Source organism: Limanda limanda, chromosome 3 (assembly GCF_963576545.1).
Source record: "Limanda limanda chromosome 3, fLimLim1.1, whole genome shotgun sequence".
Taxonomy (NCBI): domain Eukaryota; kingdom Metazoa; phylum Chordata; class Actinopteri; order Pleuronectiformes; family Pleuronectidae; genus Limanda; species Limanda limanda.
Genome location: NC_083638.1, coordinates 31,216,429 through 31,237,906, shown reverse-complemented (window position 1 = coordinate 31,237,906; position 21,478 = coordinate 31,216,429). Strand labels below are relative to the sequence as shown.

Genomic DNA, 21,478 nt, shown 5'->3' with positions numbered 1-21,478 from the left:
GCAAAATGGCTCAACAGCGCCCCCTGGAACCCAGCCCCTAGGTTTCCACATAACCGATTTTCACCAAAATCGGGCAAGAGGTGTATCGTGACTAATCATGAAAAAAAGTCACAAAGGGCATTATGAAAAACGCAACAGGAAGCCCGCCATTTTGGATTTAGTGGCCATTTTGGCCATTTTGGCGATTGTTACTTTAATGTACTTGTCCCAGGGCTTTCATCAGATCAACTTCAAATTCAGATGAGTGTCATCACAACAAGATGGAGAAAAAAGTTGACTTAAAAAATCAACTTTTCGCCACACCGTGTGACCTTGGCGTGGCGTCAAAGTTTGATTAAACGCCATCAAAACACGAGGTTCTGTATCTCGGACAAACACGATCCAATCGAGTCCAAACTACACACAAAAGACAAGAATCACGACCTGAAGACATCTGCACTGAAATCATGACTTATTATCATAGCGCCCCCTGGTGGCAACAGGAAATGTCTTTTTTTTTGCATGTCTTACACTTGGATGTGTTTCTCCTCATCCACTGACCTCAACCATGTCAAACTGTATCAAATGGGTCTCAAAACATTGATAATGAAGATATAAGAATACTGTGACTTTTCGTCAAACGCCATAGTAATGGCGTGGCATCAAAGTTCATCAGCTCGCCGTGAAACACGAAATTGCTGTAACTTCCGTGTTCATGGTTCCATCTCCCTCAAACTACATGTGTGTATTAACATCCCCCCCTTGAAGACATTCATATGGTTTTAAGAAATGGGCGTGGCAAAAAAACTGACTAGCGCCCCCTAAAGGGCAGCCCCGGCGCTACGATTGGCCGACTTGTACAAAAATGTATTAGGGCATGTGTCTTTCCATTACAAACAAATAAGTCTCTTGGATCGATAGGATAAACCAAACAGGAAGTCCGCCATTTTGGATTTAGTGGCCATTTTGGCCATATTCACCATTTTTACTTTGATGTACTTGTCCCAGGGCTTTTATCAGTTCAACTTTAAATTCAGATGAGTGTCATCACAACAAGATGGAGATAAAAATTGATTTAGGGATTTATCGTTCGTCACACCGTGTGACCGTGGCGTGGCGTCAAAGTTCATCAAATCGCCGTGAAACACCAAATGCTGTAACTTCTGTGTTCATGGTTCTATCTCACTCAAACTACATGTGTGTATCGACAGCCCCCCCCCGGAGATCTTCATATGGTTTTAAGGCCGTGTGACCGTGGCGTTGAAGTTTGATTAAACGCCATCAAAACACGAGGTTCTTAGCTCGGACATATATTGTCCAATCGAGTGCAAACTAGACATGTAAGACTAGAGTCTCGGCCTGATGACATCTACACAGAAATCATGACTTAAAATCACAGCGCCCCCTGGTGGCTACAGGAAGTGAAATGTTTATTGTCCAATTGAGTCCAAACTAGACATGTAAGACTAGAGTCCCGGCCTGATGACATCTACACAGAAATCATGACTTTAAATCACAGCGCCCCCTGGTGGCTACAGGAAGTGAAGCGTTTATTGTCCAATTGAGTCCAAACTAGACATGTATGACTAGAGTCCCAGCCTGATGACATCTACACAGAAATCATGACTTTAAATCACAGCCCCCCCTGGTGGCTACAGGAAGTGAAGCTTTTATCCTTGCCACAGAGAGGAAAACGCATCCAACGCAGAGACGTGCGCCTGGTCATCGACCGCTCTCTCCCCCGACTGCAACAGGCATCAACGTGCAGGTGCTCGGGCCCGCAAGTGCTACAACGTAGCCCTAGTTAGGGCCCGAGCACCGAATGGTGAGAGGCCCTATTGAAATTGTAATGATTATTATTATTATTATTTTTCACACAAAAGGATGGGCTTTTTGAGGGCTTTAACGTGCTCAAAAAGTTATGAAACTTTGCAGTAAGTTAGTAAGTGGTGAAAATTTACGTATTCTGGAGTATTTGGAAATGGGCGTGGCGAAATGGCTCAACAGCGCCCCCTGGAACACAACCCCTAGGTTTCCACCCAGCCCCTAGGTTTCCACATAACTGATTTTCACCAAAATCGGGCAAGAGGTGTATCGTGACTAATCCTGAAAAAAAGTCTCAAGGGGCATTATGAAAAACGCAACAGGAAGCCCGCCATTTTGGATTTAGTGGCCATTTTGGCCATTTTTGGCGATTTTTACTTTAATGTACTTGTCCCAGGGCTTTCATCAGATCAACTTCAAATTCAGATGAGTGTCATCACAACAAGATGGAGAACAAAGTTGACTTAAAAAATCAACTTTTCGCAACACCGTGTGACCGTGGCGTGGCGTCAAAGTTTGATTAAACGCCATCAAAACACGAGGTTCAGTATCTCAGACATATTTGTTCCAATCGATTCCAAACTACACACATAAGACAAGAGTCACGACCTGAAGACATCTGCACTGAAATCATGACTTAATATCATAGCGCCCCCTGGTGGCAACAGGACATGTCTTTTTTTTTGCATGTCTTACACTTGGATGTGTTCCTCCTCATCCACTGACCTCAACCATGTCAAACTGTATCAAATGGGTCTCAAGACATTGATAATGAAGATATAAGAATACTGTGACTTTTCGTCAAACGCCATAGTAATGGCGTGGCATCAAAGTTCATCAGCTCGCCGTGAAACACGAAATTGCTGTAACTTCCGTGTTCATGGGTCCATCTCCCTCAAACTACATGTGTGTATTAACATCCCCCCCTTGAAGACATTCATATGGTTTTAAGAAATGGGCGTGGCAAAAAAACTGACTAGCGCCCCCTAAAGGGCAGCCCCGGCGCTACGATTGGCCGACTTGTACAAAAATGTATTAGGGCATGTGTCTTTCCATTACAAACAAAAAAGTCTCTTGGATCGATAGGTTAAACCAAACAGGAAGTCCGCCATTTTGGATTTAGTGGCCATTTTGGCCATATTCACCATTTTTACTTTGATGTACTTGTCCCAGGGCTTTTATCAGTTCAACTTTAAATTCAGATGAGTGTCATCACAACAAGATGGAGATAAAAATTGATTTAGGGATTTATCGTTCGTCACACCGTGTGACCGTGGCGTGGCGTCAAAGTTCATCAACTCGCCGTGAAACACCAAATGCTGTAACTTCCGTGTTCATGGTTCTATCTCACTCAAACTACATGTGTGTATCGACAGCCCCCCCCCCGGAGATCTTCATATGGTTTTAAGGCCGTGTGACCGTGGCGTCGAAGTTTGATTAAACGCCATCAAAACACGAGGTTCTTAGCTCGGACATATATTGTCCAATCGAGTCCAAACTAGACATGTAAGACTAGAGTCCCGGCCTGATGACATCTACACAGAAATCATGACTTTAAATCACAGCGCCCCCTGGTGGCTACAGGAAGTGAAGTGTTTATTGTCCAATAGAGTCCAAACTAGACATGTAAGACTAGAGTCCCGGCCTGATGACATCTACACAGAAATCATGACTTTAAATCACAGAGCCCCCTGGTGGCTACAGGAAGTGAAGTGTTTATTGTCCAATTGAGTCCAAACTAGACATGTAAGACTAGAGTCCCAGCCTGATGACATCTACACAGAAATCATGACTTTAAATCACAGCGCCCCCTGGTGGCTACATGAAGTGAAGCGTTTATTGTCCAATTGAGTCCAAACTAGACATGTAAGACTAGAGTCCCAGCCTGATGACATCTACACAGAAATCATGACTTTAAATCACAGCGCCCCCTGGTGGCTACAGGAAGTGAAGCTTTTATCCTTGCCACAGAGAGGAAAACGCATCCAACGCGGAGACGTGCGCTTGGTCATCGACCGTTCTCTCCCCCGAAGGCAACAGGCTTCAACGTGCAGGTGCTCGGGCCCGCAAGTGCTACAACGTAGCCCTAGTTCTTATTATTATTATTGTGACTAAAGTGAATTGGCTTTTTGAGAGCTTTAACATGCTGAACTTCTTACCAAACTTTGCAGTAAATTAGTAAGTGGTGAAAATTTACGTATTCTGGAGTATTTGGAAATGGGCGTGGCAAAATGGCTCAACAGCGCCCCCTGGAACCCAGCCCCTAGGTTTCCACATAACCGATTTTCACCAAAATCGGGCAAGAGGTGTATCGTGACTAATCATGAAAAAAAGTCACAAAGGGCATTATGAAAAACGCAACAGGAAGCCCGCCATTTTGGATTTAGTGGCCATTTTGGCCATTTTGGCGATTGTTACTTTAATGTACTTGTCCCAGGGCTTTCATCAGATCAACTTCAAATTCAGATGAGTGTCATCACAACAAGATGGAGAAAAAAGTTGACTTAAAAAATCAACTTTTCGCCACACCGTGTGACCTTGGCGTGGCATCAAAGTTTGATTAAACGCCATCAAAACACGAGGTTCTGTATCTCGGACAAACACGATCCAATCGAGTCCAAACTACACACATAAGACAAGAATCACGACCTGAAGACATCTGCACTGAAATCATGACTTATTATCATAGCGCCCCCTGGTGGCAACAGGAAATGTCTTTTTTTTTGCATGTCTTACACTTGGATGTGTTTCTCCTCATCCACTGACCTCAACCATGTCAAACTGTATCAAATGGGTCTCAAGACATTGATAATGAAGATATAAGAATACTGTGACTTTTCGTCAAACGCCATAGTAATGGCGTGGCATCAAAGTTCATCAGCTCGCCGTGAAACACGAAATTGCTGTAACTTCCGTGTTCATGGGTCCATCTCCCTCAAACTACATGTGTGTATTAACATCCCCCCCTTGAAGACATTCATATGGTTTTAAGAAATGGGCGTGGCAAAAAAACTGACTAGCGCCCCCTAAAGGGCAGCCCCGGCGCTACGATTGGCCGACTTGTACAAAAATGTATTAGGGCATGTGTCTTTCCATTACAAACAAATAAGTCTCTTGGATCGATAGGTTAAACCAAACAGGAAGTCCGCCATTTTGGATTTAGTGGCCATTTTGGCCATATTCACCATTTTTACTTTGATGTACTTGTCCCAGGGCTTTTATCAGTTCAACTTTAAATTCAGATGAGTGTCATCACAACAAGATGGAGATAAAAATTGATTTAGGGATTTATCGTTCGTCACACCGTGTTACCGTGGCGTGGCGTCAAAGTTCATCAACTCGCCGTGAAACACCAAATGCTGTAACTTCCGTGTTCATGGTTCTATCTCACTCAAACTACATGTGTGTATCGACAGCCCCCCCCCGGAGATCTTCATATGGTTTTAAGGCCGTGTGACCGTGGCGTTGAAGTTTGATTAAACGCCATCAAAACACGAGGTTCTTAGCTCGGACATATATTGTCCAATCGAGTGCAAACTAGACATGTAAGACTAGAGTCCCGGCCTGATGACATCTACACAGAAATCATGACTTAAAATCACAGCGCCCCCTGGTGGCTACAGGAAGTGAAGCGTTTATTGTCCAATTGCGTTTATTGTCCAATTGATTGGTGGCTACAGGAAGTGAAATGTTTATTGTCCAATTGAGTCCAAACTAGACATGTAAGACTAGAGTCCCGGCCTGATGACATCTACACAGAAATCATGACTTTAAATCACAGCGCCCCCTGGTGGCTACAGGAAGTGAAGCGTTTATTGTCCAATTGAGTCCAAACTAGACATGTAAGACTAGAGTCCCAGCCTGATGACATCTACACAGAAATCATGACTTTAAATCACAGCGCCCCCTGGTGGCTACAGGAAGTGAAGCTTTTATCCTTGCCAGAGAGAGGAAAACGCATCCAACGCGGAGACGTGCGCTTGGTCATCGACCGCTCTCTCCCCTGACGGCAACAGGCTTCAACGTGCAGGTGCTCGGGCCCGCAAGTGCTACAACGTAGCCCTAGTTCTTATTATTATTCTAACCCAAATGAATTGGCTTTTTGAGGGCTTTAACATGCTCAACTTCCTACCAAACTTTGCAGATAATTAGTGAGTGGTGAAAATTTACGTATTCTGGAGAATTTGGAAATGGGCGTGGCAAAATGGCTCAACAGCGCCCCCTGGAACCCAGCCCCTAGGTTTCCACATAACCGATTTTCACCAAAATCGGGCAAGAGGTATATCGTGACTAATCATGAAAAAAAGTCACAAAGGGCATTATGAAAAACGCAACAGGAAGCCCGCCATTTTGGATTTAGTGGCAATTTTGGCCATTTTTGCGATTTTTGCTTTGTCGTACTTGTCCAAGGGCTTTCATCAAATCAACTTCAAATTCAGATGAGTGTCATCACAACAAGATGGAGAAAAAAACTGACTTAAAAAAATCAACTTTTCGTCACACTGTGTGACCGTGGCGTGGCGTCAAAGTTTGATTAAACGCCATCAAAACACGAGGTTCTGTATCTCGGACAAACACGGTCCAATCGGGTCCAAACTACACACATAAGACAAGAGAGCCGGCCTAATGACCTCTGCACTGAAATAATGACTTAATATCACAGCGCCCCCTGGTGGCAACAGGAAATGTCTTGTTTTTTGCATGTCTTACACTTGGATTTATTCCTCCTCATCCACTGACCTCAACCATGTCAAACTCTTTCAAATGGGTCTCAAGACATTGATAATGAAGATGTAAGATTACTGTGACTTTTCGTCAAACACAGTATTAATGGCGTGGCATCAAAGTTCATCAGCTCGCCGTGAAACACGAAATTGCTGTAACTTCCGTGTTCATGGTTCCATCTCACTCAAACTACATGTGTGTGTTAACATCCCCCCCCGAAGATATTCATATGGTTTGAAGAAATGGGCGTGGCAAAAAAACTGACTAGCGCCCCCTAAAGGGCAGCCCCGGCACTACAATTGGCCGACATGTACAAAAATTGAGTATGGCATGTGTCTTTTCATAACAAACAAATAAGTCTCTTGGATCAATATGTTAGACCAAACAGGAAGCCCGCCATTTTGGATTCAGTGGCCATTTTGACCATACTCCACATTTTTACTTTGACATACTTGTCCCAGGGCTTTCATCAGTTCAACTTTAAATTCAGATGAGTGTCATCACAACAAGATGGAGATAAAAACTGACTTAGGGATTTATCGTTCGTCACACCGTGTGACCGTGGCGTTGCGTCAAAGTTCATCAACTAGAAACTTTGCAGTAAGTTAGTAAGTGGTGAAAATTTACGTATTCTGGAGTATTTGGAAATGGGCGTGGCGAAATGGCTCAACAGCGCCCCCTGGAACACAACCCCTAGGTTTCCACATAACTGATTTTCACCAAAATCGGGCAAGAGGTGTATCGTGACTAATCCTGAAAAAAAGTCTCAAGGGGCATTATGAAAAACGCAACAGGAAGCCCGCCATTTTGGATTTAGTGGCCATTTTGGCCATTTTTGGCGATTTTTACTTTAATGTACTTGTCCCAGGGCTTTCATCAGATCAACTTCAAATTCAGATGAGTGTCATCACAACAAAATGGAGAACAAAGTTGACTTAAAAAATCAACTTTTCGCCACACCGTGTGACCGTGGCGTGGCGTCAAAGTTTGATTAAACGCCATCAAAACACGAGGTTCTGTATCTCAGCCATATTTGTTCCAATAGATTCCAAACTACACACATAAGACAAGAGTCACAACCTGAAGACATCTGCACTGAAATCATGACTTAATATCATAGCGCCCCCTGGTGGCAACAGGAAATGTCTTTTTTTTTGCATGTCTTACACTTGGATGTGTTCCTCCTCATCCACTGACCTCAACCATGTCAAACTGTACCAAACTAGACATGTAAGACTAGAGTCCCTGCCTGATGACATCTACACAGAAATCATGACTTTAAATCACAGCGCCCCCTGGTGGCTACAGGAAGTGAAGTGTTTATTGTCCAATTGAGTCCAAACTAGACATGTAAGACTAGAGTCCCAGCCTGATGACATCTACACAGAAATCATGACTTTAAATCACAGCGCCCCCTGGTGGCTACATGAAGTGAAGCGTTTATTGTCCAATTGAGTCCAAACTAGACATGTAAGACTAGAGTCCCAGCCTGATGACATCTACACAGAAATCATGACTTTAAATCACAGCGCCCCCTGGTGGCTAAAGGAAGTGAAGCTTTTATCCTTGCCACAGAGAGGAAAACGCATCCAACGCGGAGACGTGCGCTTGGTCATCGACCGCTCTCTCCCCCGACGGCAACAGGGTTCAACGTGCAGGTGCTCGGGCCCTCAAGTGCTACAACGTAGCCCTAGTTATTATTATTAGGGCCCGAGCACCGAATGGTGAGAGGCCCTATTGAAATTGTAAGGATTATTATTATTATTATTATTATTATTATTATTATTGTGACTAAAGTGAATTGCCTTTTTGAGGGCTTTAACATGCTGAACTTCTTACCAAACTTTGCAGAAAATTAGAGGGTGGTGAAAATTTACGTATTCTGGTGTATTTGGAAATGGGCGTGGCAAAATGGCTCAACAGCGCCCCCTGGAACCCAGCCCCTAGGTTTCCACATAACCGATTTTCACCAAAATCGGGCAAGAGGTGTATCGTGACTAATCATGAAAAAAAGTCACAAAGGGCATTATGAAAAACGCAACAGGAAGCCCGCCATTTTGGATTTAGTGGCCATTTTGGCCATTTTGGCGATTTTTACTTTAATGTACTTGTCCCAGGGCTTTCATCAGATCAACTTCAAATTCAGATGAGTGTCATCACAACAAGATGGAGAAAAAAGTTGACTTAAAAAATCAACTTTTCGCTACACCGTGTGACCTTGGCGTGGCATCAAAATTTGATTAAACGCCATCAAAACACGAGGTTCTGTATCTCGGAAAAACACGATCCAATCGAGTCCAAACTAGACACATAAGACAAGAGACCCGGCTTGATGACATCTGCACTGAAATCATGACTTAATATCACAGCGCCCCCTGGTGGCATCAGGAAATGTATGTTTTTTTGCATGTCTTACACTTGGATGTATTTCTCCTCATCCACTGACCTCAACCATGTCAAACTGTATCAAATGGGTCTCAAGACATTGATAATGAAGATATAAGATTACTGTGACTTTTCGTCAAACACAGTATTAATGGCGTGGCATCAAAGTTCATCAACTCGCCATGACACACGAAATTGCTGTAACTTCCGTGTTCATGGTTCCATCTCACTCAAACTACACGTGTGTGTTAACATCCCCCCCCTTAAGATATTCATATGGTTTTAAGAAATGGGCGTGGCAAAAAAACTGACTAGCGCCCCCTAAAGGGCAGCCCTGGCACTACGATTGGTTGACATGTACAAAAATTGATTATGGCATGTGTCTTTTCATAACAAACAAATAAGTCTCTTGGATCGATATGTTAGACCAAACAGGAAGTCCGCCATTTTGGATTTAGTGGCCATTTTGACCATATTCCACATTTTTACTTTGACATACTTGTCCCAGGGCTTTCATCAGTTCATCTTTAAATTCAGATGAGTGTCATCACAACAAGATGGAGATAAAAATTGATTTAGGGATTGTTTTTTCGTCACACCGTGTGACCGTGGCTTTGCGTCAAAGTTCATCAACTCGCCGTGAAACACGAAATGCTGTTACTTCAGTGTTCATGGTTCTATCTCACTCAAACTACATGTGTGTATCAACAGCCCCCCCCCCTGAAGATATTCATATGGTTGTAAGGCCGTGTGACCGTGGCGTCGAAGTTTGATTAAATGCCATCAAAACACGTGATTCTGTATCTCGGACATATATTGTCCTATCGAGTCCAAACTAGACATGCAAGACTAGAGTCCCGGCCTGATGACATCTACACAGAAATCATGACTTTAAATCACAGCGCCCCCTGGTGGCTACAGGAAGTGATGCGTTTATTGTCCAATTGAGTCCAAACTAGACATGTAAGACTAGAGTCCCAGCCTGATGACATCTACACAGAAATCATGACTTTAAATCACAGCGCCCCCTGGTGGCTACAGGAAGTGAAGTGTTTATCCTTGCCACAGAGAGGAAAACGCATCCAAAGCAGAGACATGCGCTTGGTCATTGATCGCTCTCTCCCCCGACCGCAACAGACTTCAACGTGCAGGTGCTCGGGCCCGCAAGTGCTACAACGTAGCCCTAGTTATTATTGTGACTAAAGTGAATTGGCTTTTTGAGGGCTTTAACATGCTGAACTTCTTACCAAACTTTGCAGATAATTAGAGAGTAGTGAAAATTTATGTATTCTGGAGTAATTTGAAATGGGCGTGGCAAAATGGCTCAACAGCGCCCCCTGGAACCCAGCCCCTAGGTTTCCACATAACCGATTTTCACCAAAATCGGGCGAGAGGTGTATCGTGACAAATCATGAAAAAAAGTCACAAAGGGCATTATGAAAAACGCAACAGGAAGCCCACCATTTTGGATTTAGTGGCCATTTTGACCATTTTGGCCATTTTTGCTTTGACGTACTTGTCCCAGGGCTTTCATCAAATCAAATTTAAATGAGTGATATCACAACAAGATGGAGATAAAAAATTATTAAGGGATTGATTTTTCGTCTCACCGTGTGACCGTGGCGTGGCGTCAAAGTTTGATTAAACGCCATCAAAACACGAGCTTCTGTATCTCGCACATACATGATCCAATCAAATCCAAACTACACACATAAGACAAAAGTCCCGGCCTGATGACATCTGCACTGAAATCATGACTTAATATCACAGCGCCCCTTGGTGGCAACAGGAAATGTCTTTTTTTTTGCATGTCTTACACTTGGATGTATTTCTCCTCATCCACTGACCTCAACCATGTCAAACTCTATCAAATGGGTCTCAAGACATTGATAATGAAGATATAAGATTACTGTGACTTTTCGTAAAACACAGTATTAATGGCGTGGCATCAAAGTTCATCAGCTCGCCGTGAAACACGAAATTGCTGTAACTTCAGTGTTCATGGTTCCGTCTCACTCAAACTACATGTGTGTGTTAACATCCCCCCCCTGAAGATATTCATATGGTTTTAAGAAATGGGCGTGGCAAAAAAACTGACTAGCGCCCCCTAAAGGGCAGCCCCGGCACTACGATTGGTCGACATGTACAAAAATCTATGGGGACATGTGTCTTTTCATAACAAACAAATAAGTCTCTTGGATCGATATGTTAGATCAAACAGGAAGCCCGCCATTTTGGATTTGGTGGCCATTTTGGCCATTTTCCACATTTTTACTATGACATACTTGTCCCAGGTCTTTCATCAGATCAACTTAAAATTCAAATGAGTGTCATCACAACAAGATGGACATAAAAAATGATTTAGGGATTGGTTTTTCGTCACACCGTGTGACCGTGGCGTGGCGTCAAAGTCCATCAATTCGCCGTGAAACACGAAATTGCTGTAACTTCAGTGTTCATGGTTCTATCTCACTCAAACTACATGTGTGAATCAACAGCCCCCCCTGAAGATATTCATACGGTTTTAAGGCCGTGTGACCGTGGCGTTGAAGTTTGATTAAACGCCATCAAAACACGAGGTTCTGCATCTCGGACATATATTGTCTAATCAAGTCCAAACTAGACACAAAAGACAAGAGTCCTGGCCTGATGACATCTACACAGAAATCATGACTTTAAATCACAGCGCCCCCTGGTGGCTACAGGAAGTGAAGCGTTTATTGTCCAATTGAGTCCAAACTAGACATGTAAGACTAGAGTCCCAGCCTGATGACATCTACACAGAAATCATGACTTTAAATCACAGCGCCCCCTGTTGGCTACAGGAAGTGAAGCGTATATTGTCCAATTGAGTCCAAACTAGACATGTAAGACAAGAGTCCCGGCCTGATGACATCTACACAGAAATCATGACCTTAAATCACAGCGCCCCCTGGTGGCTACAGGAAGTGAAGCGTTTATTGTCCAATTGAGTCCAAACTAGACATGTAAGACTAGAGTCCCGGCCTGATGACATCTACACAGAAATCATGACTTTAAATCACAGCCCCCCCTGGTGGCTACAGGAAGTGAAGCTTTTATCCTTGCCACAGAGAGGAAAACGCATCCAACGCAGAGACGTGCGCCTGGTCATCGACCGCTCTCTCCCCCGACTGCAACAGGCTTCAACGTGCAGGTGCTCGGGCCCGCAAGTGCTACAACGTAGCCCTAGTTAGGGCCCGAGCACCTCCGGTGGGAGGCCCTATTGAAATTGAAAGGAACAAATGAATTGGCTTTTTGAGGGCTTTCCCATGCTCAAAAAGTTGTTAAACTTTGCAGGAAGTTAGAAATGGGTGAAATTTTACGTATTCTGGAGTATTTGGAAATGGGCGTGGCAAAATAGCTCAACAGCGCCACCTACGGAAAGCCCCCTCAGTTAAACTTCACCGATCCTCACAAAAAAAAAGGTGGTTATGTATCATGAAAAGACGCACAAAAAAGTCTCTCAATGCGTTATGAAAATCGCAACAGGAAGTCCACCATTTTGGATTTAGTGGCCATTTTGGCCATATTCAACATTTTTACTTTGATGTACTTGTCGTAGAGCTATCATCGGATCAACTTAAAATTTATACGAGTGTCAACACAACAATATGGAGATCTAAAGTTATCAAAAAAATCAACTTTTCGTCAGAGCGTGTGACAGTGGCGTTGCGTCAAAGTTTGATTAAACGCCATCAAAACACGGGCGGCTGTATCTCGGACATATTTGGTCCAATCGAGTCCAAACTACACACATAAGATAAGAGTCGCGACCTGAAGACATCAACACAGAAATCGTGACTTAAAATCACAGCGCCCCCTGGTGGCAGCAGGAAATGTCTTGTTTTTGGTACGTCTCACACTTGGAAATATTTCTCCTCATCCCCTTTGCACAACCATGTGAAACTATGTCAAATGGGTCTCAAGACATTGATAATGAAGATATAAGATTACTGTGACTTTTCGTCAAACGCCATATTAATGGCGTGGCATCAAAGTTCATCAATTCGCCATGACACACGAAATTGCTATAACTTCGGTGTTCAAGGTTCAATCTCCCTCAAACTACATGTGTGTGTCAACAGCCCCCCCCTGAAAGCTGTCAGATGGGTTTAAGGAATGGGCGTGGCAATATAACTGACTAGCGCCCCCTAAAGGGCAGCCCCAGCACTCGGTTGGCCTACAGCTACGAAAATCGACGGGGACATGTGTCTTTTCATGACAAAGAAATAAGTCTCTTGGATAGATATGCTAGAGTAAACAGGAAGCCGGCCATTTTGGATTTGGTGGCCATTTTGGCCATATTCTGCATATTTACTTTAATATACTTGTCGTACAGCTTTCATCAGATCAACTTAAGATTTAGATGAGTGTCTTCACAAGAAGATGAAGTACTAAAGTTATCAAAACATCAGCTATAGGTTACAGCGTGTAACCGTGGCCAGGCGTCAAAGTTTGATTACACGCCATCGAAACACGAGCTTCTGTATCTCAGGCATATTTGGTTCAATCAAGACCAAACTAGACATGTAAGACAAGGGTCATGACCTGATGACATCTACAGAGACACCATGACTTAAAATCACAGCGCCACCTGCTGGCTACAGGAAGTGAAGCATTTATCCTTGCCGCAGTGCAAAAAACCCATGCAACGCGGAGACGGCTGCTTGGTCATTGAACGCTGTCTCTTCCCCGACCGCAACAGACTTGAAACGCGCGTGTGCTCGGGCCCGTTAGTGCTACAACGTAGCCCTAGTTATTATTATTTTTCACACAAAAGGATGGGCTTTTTGAGGGCTTTAACGTGCTCAAAAAGTTATGAAACTTTGCAGTAAACTACTAAGTGGTGAAAATTTACGTATTCTGGAGTAATTTGAAATGGGCGTGGCAAAATGGCTCAACAGCGCCCCCTGGAACCCAGCCCCTAGGTTTCCACATAACTGATTTTCACCAAAATCGGGCAAGAGGTGTATCGTCACTATTCCTGAAAAAAAGTCTCAAAGGGCATTATGAAAAACGCAACAGGAAGTCCGCCATTTTGGATTTAGTGTCCATTTTGGCGATTTTTTACTCTCATGTACTTGTCCCAGGGCTTTCATCCGATCAACTTCAAATTCAGATGAGTGTCATTACAAAAAGATGGAGAAAAAAGTTGACTGAAAAAAATCAACTTTTGGTCACACCGTGTGACCGTGGCGTGGCGTCAAAGTTTGATTAAACGCCATCAAAACACGAGGTTCTGTATCTCGGTCAAACACGATCCAATCGGGTCCAAACTACACATATAAGACAAGAGTCCCGGCCTGATGACCTCTGCACTGAAATATTGACTTAATATCACAGCGCCCCCTGGTGGCAACCGGAAATGTCTTTTTTTTTGCATGTCTTACACTTGGATGTATTTCTCCTCATCCACTGACCTCAACCATGTCAAACTCTATCAAATGGGTCTCAAGACTACTGTGACTTTTCGTCAAACACAGTATTAATGGCGTGACATCAAAGTTCATCAGCTCGCCGTGAAACACGAAATTGCTGTAACTTCCGCGTTCATGGTTCCGTCTCCCTCAAACTACATGTGTGTATCAACAGCCCCCCCCTGAAGATATTAATAGGGTTTTAAGAAATGGGCGTGGCCAAAAAAATGACTAGCGCCCCCTAAAGGGGAGCCCCGGCACAACGTTTGGCCGACATGTACAAAAATCTATGGGGACATGTGTCTTTTCATAACAAACAAATAAGTCTCTTGGATCGATATGTTAGATCAAACAGGAAGCCCGCCATTTTGGATTTGGTGGCCATTTTGGCCATTTTCCACATTTTTACTATGACATAGTAATGAGTGTCATCACAACAAGATGGACATAAAAAATGATATAGGGATTGGTTTTTCGTCACACCGTGTGACCGTGGCGTGGCGTCAAAGTCCATCAACTCGCCGTGAAACACGAAATTGCTGTAACTTCAGTGTTCATGGTTCTATCTCACTCAAACTACATGTGTGAATCAACAGCCCCCCCTGAAGATATTCATACGGTTTTAAGGCCGTGTGACCGTGGCGTTGAAGTTTGATTAAACGCCATCAAAACACGAGGTTCTGCATCTCGGACATATATTGTCTAATCAAGTCCAAACTAGACACAAAAGACAAGAGTCCTGGCCTGATGACATCTACACAGAAATCATGACTTTAAATCACAGCGCCCCCTGTTGGCTACAGGAAGTGAAGCGTATATTGTCCAATTGAGTCCAAACTAGACATGTAAGACAAGAGTCCCGGCCTGATGACATCTACACAGAAATCATGACTTTAAATCACAGCGCCCCCAGGTGGCTACAGGAAGTGAGTGTCATCACAAGATGGACATAAAAAATGATTTAGGGATTGGTTTTTCGTCACACCGTGTGACCGTGGCGTGGCGTCAAAGTCCATCAACTCGCCGTGAAACACGAAATTGCTGTAACTTCAGTGTTCATGGTTCTATCTCACTCAAACTACATGTGTGAATCAACAGCCCCCCCTGAAGATATTCATACGGTTTTAAGGCCGTGTGACCGTGGCGTTGAAGTTTGATTAAACGCCATCAAAACACGAGGTTCTGCATCTCGGACATATATTGTCTAATCAAGTCCAAACTAGACACAAAAGACAAGAGTCCTGGCCTGATGACATCTACACAGAAATCATGACTTTAAATCACAGCGCCCCCTGGTGGCTACAGGAAGTGAAGCGTTTATTGTCCAATTGAGTCCAAACTAGACATGTAAGACTAGAGTCCCAGCCTGATGACATCTACACAGAAATCATGACTTTAAATCACAGCGCCCCCTGTTGGCTACAGGAAGTGAAGCGTATATTGTCCAATTGAGTCCAAACTAGACATGTAAGACAAGAGTCCCGGCCTGATGACATCTACACAGAAATCATGACTTTAAATCACAGCGCCCCCTGGTGGCTACAGGAAGTGAAGCGTTTATTGTCCAATTGAGTCCAAACTAGACATGTAAGACTAGAGTCCCAGCCTGATGACATCTACACAGAAATCATGACTTTAAATCACAGTGTCCCCTGGTGGCTACAGGAAGTGAAGCGTTTATTGTCCAATTGAGTCCAAACTAGACATGTAAGACTAGAGTCCCAGCCTGATGACATCTACACAGAAATCATGACTTTAAATCACAGCGCCCCCTGGTGGCTACAGGAAGTGAAGCTTTTATTTTTAAATGCATCTATCCTGATGCTCCTCGACTTATCTGCTGCATTTGACACAGTAGATCATAAGTTGGCTAGGTTATAAAGGCAAAGCTCTAAACTGGTTAAAAACATACCTTACTGGCACAACATATTTTATTAACCTCGGTTACCATGTTTCACCAAAGCATGATAACCTTTTTGGCATTCCACTGGGTTACATACTCCTTTATTATTTTCTTATATATTTTACCACTGGGAAAAATCATTACTGATTAATATGTGAACTATCATTGTTATGCTGATGATACGAAAATATATATATCTGTAGCACCAGATGACTCTGATGCATGGAAAAACGAATGAGCAACAATATTCTCAAATTAAATGAAGATAAAACAGAAATTCTTGTAATGTGTACTGATGATTAGAGACAAAAGATTATTAGCAAACTTCGAAGTCTGGCGCATCACAACAAATCAAAAGTAAAGAACCTGGGTGTTACACTTCTAATCCACACCTTAACAATGTCACAATGATTGCTTTTTATGATTTAAGAAACTTTGAAAGAGTAAGACCATACCTCACCCTGGAAGTACCAAAAAGTTTACTCATGCATTTATAATTTATTGCCTGGAATACTGTAATGCACTTTATTCAGGTTATCGAAAAAATCCATTGATCGACTCCAGCTTGTACTAAATTCACCAGGCAGGGTTTTAACGAGAAACAGGAAAAGAGAGCTTCAGTCTTCAGAAAGCATTACCATACAACTATTTTCAAGTTCTAGTTTTCAAGAAACTATTTTCAGGTGAGAAAAAACGTCATGTAATGTGGGGGTAAAAACATGCCTTTTCATAAGTACGCACAATGCATGCCGTGTCAACTTTAAGTGAGTTTAACCGGCAGCATTTGATAAAATTTGTTTTGTAGTAGACAAAAATACAAAAATATCAATAGAATTACTGTTAAACTGAAAAAAAGAGAACTTATTTCCAGCATTGTCCCACTCAGTTCAGCTTGCACACAGCTTTACCACAGTATAGTGGCATTGGATGTGATGTCATATCATGCTACACTGAGATTGAACAACACACTTTTTAACATTTAAAGTTTGACAGCAAAAAGAAAAAGTGACCTTTTGGGGGAAAACTGAATGGTTTGCCCCAGTGTTCTTTAAAAAACACATAAAGCGCTTCGGCTGCATGTGGAACATGCAGAGCAGAAGATTTGCATAAGTGAGACAGTGTAAGGAAAGAAAAAGGTTGAATCAAAAGTATAGTTGAAGGATGAAATGATGTCATGAAAAAGAGATGTATTCCACCCAATGATATTCACTTATATATTAGGATTATCTGCTAGGTGTGTTGTGGTGTGAGCTGGGACAGGCTAGGTAGATTTTCATTATGGTTGTAGCTTCAGGTGTTATGGTACATTGGTGGAAAACCTAAAGGACCAGTTCAACATTTCAAGAGACTATCTACTGGTTTGTGTGTCCACCAGTAACACAGGGCTTCTACTAGATTGCTCTCTTCTAAAATGTAAAAATGTGAAAGAATTTATCTCCTATGATTCTTTCTAAATTACCAATCTGTCATGAAACAAAGGCCATTAATGTAGCAGACGGTTCTTAACTTTTATAATCTGGTGCCTAAACATATTATGCAAGTGACATGAAATCATCCAGACATAAATATCAAATATCTTTTTTCCTCCTAAGAGATTGTTAATAAGCAGTAAGAGATGTACTGCCTGGATATCATCCACATAGGCCTTCCACAAGCTATGTGAGATTAAAGCAACACACACACCTCAACGGGAAACCTGAGAGCAACATGCTCTAATTTGCCTGCATGCTGCCTCGCTCTCATCCTGACTGCTGTTGGCAGAATCCCTCTAATGCCCTTCCAGCAGATGCTGCTCCTTATTGCTTCCGTCCTCACAGAGAAAGCCTCATAACAGAGGGAGTGGGGGCAGGGGGGCAGAGATGGGAGGGCAGATCAGGTTTGTAACAAACCACCTCAAGAACAAAAGGCCACTGTATACATGCCCTCGTAGAAGAAGACAAGACAGAATCTATCAATGGACATGAGTCCTCATTTAAACCAAAGGATTCCTTTTACCCCAGCTCCCTCATTTACTTCCCAAGTAAAATCAACACAAAATTAAAAAAGATTGTGACAGCACAGAACGGCATTTTAGGACAATATGCTGAGAAAATAGCTGTCACTCAGTGGTAGTATTAGTCAATAAAAATTAAAAGGTGTGTATGTTGTCAGTTTATTCTTACACTTCAGAAACTTGCAAGCATCTAAGTTTCAACATGTGCATAACAACAAAAATCAATCATGCACAGGGGAAAGGAACCAGGAAAAAAGTAAACCAAATTTCCTTTGCATCTATGCATACAAGTGTGGTTAGTTTATTTCATTAATAATACATAAATTAACATTATGAAACTAGTTTCCATAGGAAGGGCCGGGGATAAGAGAAACCTAATTTCCCCAGCTAGATTCCTCCCGGAGATAGAACATTTCTTGGCCATTTCTGCGGGTATCAGGTTTTTTACAGGTGTTTAACAAGCATGCATGTGCATGACAAGGACTAGACAGGGAAAGTGATCCTACACAGCTGGATGATAAAGAGGTTATTACATAATACCTTGTGGGTTTAAAATCGCTCTGTCCAAGTTCAAATTAATTTGAGAGTAACACAAAGTAACAACTGAATTCAACTTTCCCTTTCTTGAATGAACACTGGACCCTTTGTAGAATAGTGACACATTTGGGCTATGAGTAGAATCTATGGTCTGCTCTGGCCCAAAAGAACGTTGAGTGCACAGAAGGAAACTAATGAGAGATCTGCTGCTGTGTGCTGTTTAATACAGTCATGCTTTTGCATAAACTGCTTTTTCTGAGAAACCGTACTCTTCTGAGACGAAACTACTATTTCAACACGGGGTAAATCAAAATACTGATTTAGACTATTTATCTTTTCAAAACCTAAATGGAATAACACACTTCCGGATCCTCTGCAATACTGTAGATGTTCCAACAGCTGAGGTCACATTAGATACTTGCGTCATTCATTATCATTTATTAATATTACATACCTGGTGACCAGCACAGCTGTATCCACTGGTGGGATATCATCCCTTCCACCAGGAACATGGTTGGTGCCCAGGTAGCGTGGCCCTCCGAACTCTTGATACTGCCAATGGCAGAAGCTCTGCAGAGACCTTTCTCCATGATGGCCCACATGTAGCTTTTCCTGAGGGGGAGATAAAAAGAAAAAGAGTGTATAAAATCAAAAAATTTGTAAAATACATGCCAAAAAACATTTACAGAGTTCTCTTCTACATACTGGGCCCAATATTTAACACTCAAACTTATTTCAAAACTTGCTTGGGGACCACAGTGTTTAAATACATTATCATGGACACTGCTGGAAAAACTGATGAAAATAATTGTAGTCATAGTTAAGTGGTAAATTATTTAGAATATTTCATTTGCACAAAGTCTTCATTTACGTCAATCCACAAGGACAAAGCAATAAAGGGATACATTTCCCGAGGGGCATGAATAAGATTCCACACACACACATGTGCATGCATCTGCTGACAGTCAGGTTGTTGAAGGTAAAAAGAGCTTTTAAGGAGGGGTCAATCAGGGTTAAAAAGTCAGGCTTACTGGGCGGTTGTGAAGCAACACCAACTTGGTGACTCGAATGTTGACCCTCACTCCTAGACTCTGGTGGTGGAACATGTTGTAGACCTGAAAGAGACGGAAAAACACTTTTACGGAATTCACCATTAGGATGACAAACACGCTACTCACTGTCAAGGTAAAAATACTCAGATGGACTATTTGGACAAGTTTCCAACATTTTGCAGAATCCGTAATAGAAATAATTATGAGTTGCAGTTTTGAAGAAATGGTCTGCTGACACACACAAACTGATAGATTTCAGCTTTCTCACTGTTCTCCTAGTACAGTTTCACATTCACCCATTCATACACACATTCATACAGTTTATCTATTTGCAGCACTTAGTTATTCTATGGGGGGCCATTCAGGGTTCAGCATCTTGCCCAAGTACACTTCGGTATGCAGATGGTTCAGAGTGGGGATTGAACCGCCGACCTTCAGGTTGGAGGACGACCACCCTCAGCCACAGCCGCCCCTGCTCTGGCCTCAAGAGCCTTAGCCAAAGGTGAGAAGACTCCCCTGTGCTGTTCTGAGTACTAAGCAGGTATATACAGTAAACTGGTCAAATCTGTTGAGGTTGATGACTGCATAAGTGATAACACAGAGCTGTACTTGTAGATCATCTCCATCAATAGCACTGAGCACCCAGCACCCAAGACTGAGAACTTTTACATTTGGGATAATAAGTTTCAGCAGAACATGACAAACCTGGATATCCCTTATGTGTGATTCTGACTGCATTCAGAGGACGGCTGTGGCTCAGGGGGTAGAACAGTTACCCTCTTACCAGTTTGATCCCAGTCTTCCCTATTCTGCATGCTAAAAAGTTAAGTTAGAGAAATGCACTGTTTGCCTGTGTGTGAATGTAAAACTGCACTGTGAAGACTTAAGAGCGGTCATCAAAACTGGAAAAGCTCTATATAAATACAGACCATTTACCATTTAAGTGTTTGATCATCTGCGTCAGATCAGGTTTATCTTTTTAGGAACTCTATGATCAAAGTAACTTACCTTAAAACTAGTGGTTTCACGGATATGATCAAACGTTTTATCTTATTGTAAGATAATAAATCATGGGTGTATCTTTTTAAAAGGGCAGTGTCCTCTTTTAACTATATAATCTCAATCAAAGGTAAGCAGAGAAACTATACTAAAACAATTTTTTGTTCTTAGCCTCTTGATTTGTCTTTCACGAATAAAACAGATGGCAGGTGAGTCAGAGGGCTCTATTTGTATCAAGGCTTCTTACCATGTTCATGACAGTCAGCAGGAACCTCTGCGCTGCCTCAGCACCATGGTACTGCACCATGTCCGAGTCTGCCACCACTACCGTCTCCACAGTGTATGCTTCATGCAGGCGAATGGCGTTTCTCTTCCCGCGACCATCCTCATCTACTTTTGATCTCTTCTCCTTTTTCTTTACTGCTACAAAAACAATAACAGAGAGGAAGAGCAACGTTAGAAACTCTACACAAGAGGGAAAAGAAACACTGGGACTCTGCTGAGTCTTTGTCAGTCATTCATCTATGAGAATCTGAGTCAGTTCAATTAAACTGAAGATTTCAGATTTTCAGACAAAAAAGTAACAGAAAAACCCATAACATGCCTCCATACTGCTCGTGTAGTGTCATCCAAGTGTCCCGAC

The 21,478-nt window shown here is 42.6% G+C and overlaps 1 protein-coding gene across 1 annotated transcript in view; it reads right to left on the bottom strand.

Moving 5' to 3' along the window:
- adamts17 (ADAM metallopeptidase with thrombospondin type 1 motif, 17) overlaps nucleotides 1-21,478 on the bottom strand; it is a 147,071-nt gene that overhangs the window by 89,298 nt on the left and 36,295 nt on the right. Inside the window, exons 4-6 of the mRNA XM_061068122.1 lie at nucleotides 21,083-21,258; nucleotides 19,816-19,899; nucleotides 19,239-19,396 (exon numbers count right to left, since the gene is read on the bottom strand). Coding sequence (XP_060924105.1) covers nucleotides 19,239-19,396; nucleotides 19,816-19,899; nucleotides 21,083-21,258 — 418 coding nt within the window. The remainder of the gene's footprint in view (nucleotides 1-19,238; nucleotides 19,397-19,815; nucleotides 19,900-21,082; nucleotides 21,259-21,478) is intronic.